The sequence below is a fragment of the Phalaenopsis equestris genome, unplaced genomic scaffold (assembly GCF_001263595.1).
Source record: "Phalaenopsis equestris unplaced genomic scaffold, ASM126359v1 Scaffold210311, whole genome shotgun sequence".
In the NCBI taxonomy this organism is placed as follows: domain Eukaryota; kingdom Viridiplantae; phylum Streptophyta; class Magnoliopsida; order Asparagales; family Orchidaceae; genus Phalaenopsis; species Phalaenopsis equestris.
This window is the reverse complement of record NW_018229405.1, coordinates 8,335-13,242: the sequence shown is the minus strand read 5'-3', so window position 1 is coordinate 13,242 and position 4,908 is coordinate 8,335. Positions and strand designations below refer to the sequence as shown.

The 4,908-nt window shown below is 34.0% G+C and overlaps 1 protein-coding gene across 1 annotated transcript; it reads left to right on the top strand.

Moving 5' to 3' along the window:
- Window positions 1–3,501: 3,501 nt before the first annotated feature.
- Window positions 3,502–4,383, top strand: LOC110036741 (dnaJ homolog subfamily B member 3-like). The gene is made up of 2 exons (XM_020741263.1): window positions 3,502–3,814; window positions 3,901–4,383. Exons 1-2 carry the CDS (start codon window positions 3,650–3,652, stop codon window positions 4,366–4,368), a joined length of 633 nt encoding a protein of 210 aa, XP_020596922.1. The 5' UTR covers window positions 3,502–3,649; the 3' UTR covers window positions 4,369–4,383.
- The last annotated feature ends 525 nt before the right edge of the window (window positions 4,384–4,908 follow it).

Below are 4,908 nucleotides of genomic sequence, written 5' to 3'. Positions count from 1 at the left end.
TAGACCCACTTAACCCACCCTAGATGAGCCATGGACTAAAGGTCCCCTAAATCAAGGGATTTGTTTCCTAAATTGCTTAAGCTAAAGATATCTTTACCAAAACCTATCACCAGCCCAAATTAATTGTTGTGACAGATTCGTCTGAGGTTCCCGAGCCACCTAAGCACCTTCCCTGCCAATGCCGGCTAGCCTAGTCGCCAGAGTACCTCAAAATCGAGAGCTACCACACTTAAATCCTCACCCAATTGACCCATCTAAGCTGTCTCACTCCCACTGGCCAATTGAACCGCTTAGCTCACCACCTCAGCAAGCTTTTGCACCCAAAGTCAGGCCCTGAGCTCCCGTCTCTGGCCATGGCTATAAAATGGCCTTTTCACGACCCAAGCTTGGGTGCTGAAATTTTCTCAAGGAGACCCTGCCCAATTGCTCCCACAGTCTCCTTGAGACCTCCTCAGTGCAATCTAATCACTTCCCCGCCCTAATTTCCCTTGTTGGAGCTCAATTTCAGAGCTCAAATCCTTGCCTAAAACAGGACACTCTCCACCACAACTTCACACTGAACCAAAATCAAATTAAACTTGCTCAAACCTTCACCACAGTGAGAGAAGAAGAAGGTCCATCAAAGCCCTCATAGAGAGCCTCTACCCTAGACATTGATCAACACCCAAATTTGGTCTTGATTGAATTTGAGTCTAGAAATTTCACCACAGCAAGAGGTTCAATCCCTAGCCTCCTTAGACCTCCACGAATGTGCCGAGCACCTCTGATTGAAGCTTCCCTTCTCGGAGTTTTTGGATTTAGATGTTCAATCCTGGGCTTGTTACTTTGAAATAGTTTGTACAATGCCTTCATTAATACTAGTCTTAAATTAATTTTGATAATCACATAACATGAAGTACTTATAGCTTTTGCTAAAAATTATTTTTGAAATATATATTCGTTGCTTATTGATTTAACTAACATAATTAAAATTTTTTTGTACGTTTTTGTAGCTCTGTTGTATTTAATAATTCTCTATTTCTAACATCATGTTCATAACAATAATGTTCGGATAATTTAATTTTAAATTCTTCTTTATGAATGGTCTGAATAATAAAACTTTCATATTCTTATTCTTGTTGATCATATTTTAAAAATTTTCTCATTTCTAAAGTCATCATTCTTATTCGTTAAAAAAATTACTAGTAAGCCCAAATAAGTCTAAATTGAAAAACTCTTATATTTTAAACTAATTATTCTAGTAAGTCCAAATAAGTCCATGCTAATTAATTCTACTGTTCTTCTAATTTTTGTAGGTAATTTTGAAAAAGATATTATGGGGTGATTCTCATGAATGCATACATCACAGGCAATATCAAATGTGCAATTAATTTTATGCAACAATCAGATAAAATCTACTCTAGAAATTTTCCTAATTCTATGAAAAAAGGTAATTTTGAAAAAGATATTATGGGGTGATTCTCATGAATGCATACATCACAGGCAGTATCAAATGTGCAATTAATTTTATGCAACAATCAAATAAAATCTACTATAGAAATTTTCCTAATTCTATGAAAAGCCTCTTATTCCAAACCTAAACCTCATGTAACAAAGATTTTGAGCATATTAAATTCCTATTATCTAATTTATCAATGCAAAAAACATGAATTTTGTTGCGTATGTGGTCTATCAAGTATGTTCATTATTGTTAGCATAAGAAAGTCTTTAATACATAATATACTAATAAAGTTTAAATTAAGTATTAATCTAGTAATGGTTGATTACTTTTATTGAATTTTTTTAATTATAGTTACTTTTTTTTCAAAGAATGTTACTAATTATAGCAAGCAATCATTGATTGGTTCTAATGACATTAAATTTGACCCCTCTTCAATCAATTACCTTAAGCATTCAAAATCTAGGTACCACATGTTTTCTCTTGTTCTATTATGAAGGCATTCTCATAAGAAAATCATATTGTTATTTTTAAAATCCAAATATATTTGAGCCCTCAGTTATTTTATGAAGTATTTAGGTTAAATAGTAGTGTGCACGTCTATATTGAATTTGTATTATTTAGTGTCCTAACATATATAAAGTATGAACAATATTGTGCCCTTTGAAAATAGAATCAGATGAAATACAACAATACAAACCACACATGTTAAACAAAATATTGGTATTTGTATTTGATTTTTTTTTTCTTTTTGCTAGTGCTATGCATGATGGAGTTATGTGTATGGTATACGTGATTGCTAAAATGCCTTTTTTTATATGGTTATGTTAATATTTGGATGTGATTTTGTAAGAAAGTTCTAGTATAGTTTTGATATTTATATTTTAATTTTAGTTTGAAGGCAAGCATATAACTAACTTTTTCAAAACTATCACATGCATTTTTACATTTAAGAAAAATATTATTTAATTTTATATTCATTTTATAATGATAATGATTTTTTCATATGTATATATAAACTAGTAATCCATTATTAAATTTTAATAAAAAAAACAAATTCACATATCATTTATGATTTGAAGTCGTGCTCATAATTGATGTGGATAATATTAACCTCCTCCAATAAGATGTTTTACCTTCTTGCTTCTTATCCTTTCCTTTGCTTTTATTTTTTTATCATCCACCAAGTTTTGTTAAATTTCACACGATATGCTTTGACTTCTTATAGTGAATACATATGACACATTCCTTTTTAACCTGCAATAAAACCTCTAGATGTAATTTTATAAATTTTGAATTTTTAACATGTTTAGTGCGACTTTATTAACATTGTTCCTAATTATCATGAGAGCATTGCCAAATCATCCTCCTTTCTTTCACTTCTAGATGAATTTTTCTTTGAATCTTCTACTTAGAGTGCACTTTTATTTGATTATTTTCTTCCATTTCTTATCTAATGACACTATTTAATCCTCTAGATGCTATAATCTAATAATCAACTATTTAAGAACCCAAAAGTTGATTAAGAGTATAAGTAGATATATATTTTTATTTTTTGATGAATACCTTAAGATCATACTCAGTGACTATAACTCAAGAGTTCAAGCCATCTTTGACTTTCTTATTGTTCTCCCTATCTCAATCATTGTCTAAAAATAAAGGTTGTAGTCTCAAGTGTTAGAGAGGGATCCAAATCTAGTACTTGGAGAATTATGTGGGAGTTAACTTAATTCTTTCTTACATCTTAGTATGATTCATTGCCTCAACGTCTAAATTATCTTATATCAAATATTTTTGGATTCAATAATAATGACATGAATAAGGGTAGATGTAAAATATACAAATATATTTTTGATATTATCATAAATTAAAAATTTGATTTTCTTAGAATTCATTCTCTATCTAAAAATGAATGAAACTAGTAAAAAAAAAAGAAGAATTTAAATAGCTGCCAATAACTTACAAAAAGATATAGAAAATTATATAGTAATCCAAATCAAATCCATTTTTGCTAGATTTAAAATTAACCAGCCATACCTAGCTAGAATAAGAGATGGCATCGAACCAGCCCTCACAGCCTTTCTCCGAAGCTATCGCCACTGTGACTGCAGGAAACAAAGAATCAGAAGTAAAATCTATCTGCAAAGCTTCATCGACGACGGACAGGATAGAAGAGCGCAACGAGATCGGAAAAGAAAGAGTGATTCGGGAATGGGAGTGGACTACTACAAGGTCTTGCAGGTCGATAAGAAAGCCAATGATGACGACCTCAAGAAGGCCTACCGGAAGCTAGCCATGAAGTGGCACCCCGATAAGAACCCTCAAAACAAGAAGGAAGCTGAGGCCAAGTTTAAGCAGATCTCCGAGGCCTACGAGGTATTTCTGATCTCTTACCAAGCAACCAACAGATGTCATCATTCATCTTCGGTTGTTGATCCGCCCCATTTCTTGCTTCTCATCAGGTCCTCAGTGATTCCCAAAAGAGGGCGATCTACGACCAGTACGGGGAGGAAGGATTGAAAGGTGAAGTACCGCCGCCGGGGGCCGGCTGCCCTGGTGCTTCTTTTTTCGGCGGCAAAGATGGGCCGGCTACGTTCCGGTTCAATCCGAAGAATGCTGATGATATTTTTGCGGAATTTTTCGGCTTCTCTAGCCCGTTTGGAGGAATGAGCGGCGGTGGAGGGACCGCTGGGATGAGGAGCGGGTCGAGATTTCCCGTAGGGAATGATTTCTTTGGGTCGGAATTTGGTAGGGAAGGGTCCATGAATGCACAGCGTCCGCAGAAGGCTGCGCCCATCGAGAATCGACTGCCGTGCAGTCTTGAGGATTTGTACAAGGGAACCACGAAGAAGATGAAGATTTCGAGGGAGATTGCAGAAATGAGTGGGTACGATAAATTTCATTTATTTTGTTTTGCAGTTATTGGCTAAAGCTTCTTATTGGGGACTGGTTGCTACCATTTCTGTATATGGTAAATTGCTTGTGATATTGGATTTTATTGCTGTTTAGCTCCTCTAGTAAGTATTTTCTTTGCTTATTTGCTATACATTTTTCTTTTTTCTGTTCTTAGTTAACTTCATATTTAAAGTTTTCAGTTCTCATCAGCTGTGCAAGCTTACTATGTTATCGTGACTGAAAGCAACTCAATGCTGGAACTTGTCATGACAGACTTCTTGAGGATATTGACTGCTTGTTTGTCATGCACTAGATGTGTTGATCTGGGTTGGCAACACAAGAACCTGGAAAATGCCTCTTTTAGGTTGATGAACTCTTTGTTTGCAATTGACGTTGTTTAAGAATGCTAGATTCACATTTGTTTCCCTATTTCATGATACTTCACTGGATAAGTCGACAATATTAATTTAATTGCTATTTTTGAATAGAATAAGTGCAAATATTATTTACTTACAATAAATAAATGAAAAAATAAAAATTCCTACAACATTGAACAAGGTTATATGTTATAGTAT

Excerpts from the sequence above, each read along its gene's own strand:
- LOC110036741 (XM_020741263.1), top strand. The coding sequence starts at position 3,650 with ATGGGAGTGGACTACTACAAGGTCTTGCAGGTCGATAAGAAAGCCAAT. Across the intron at positions 3,815-3,900 it reads AGATCTCCGAGGCCTACGAG|GTCCTCAGTGATTCCCAAAA; the intron begins GTATTTCTGATC and ends GCTTCTCATCAG.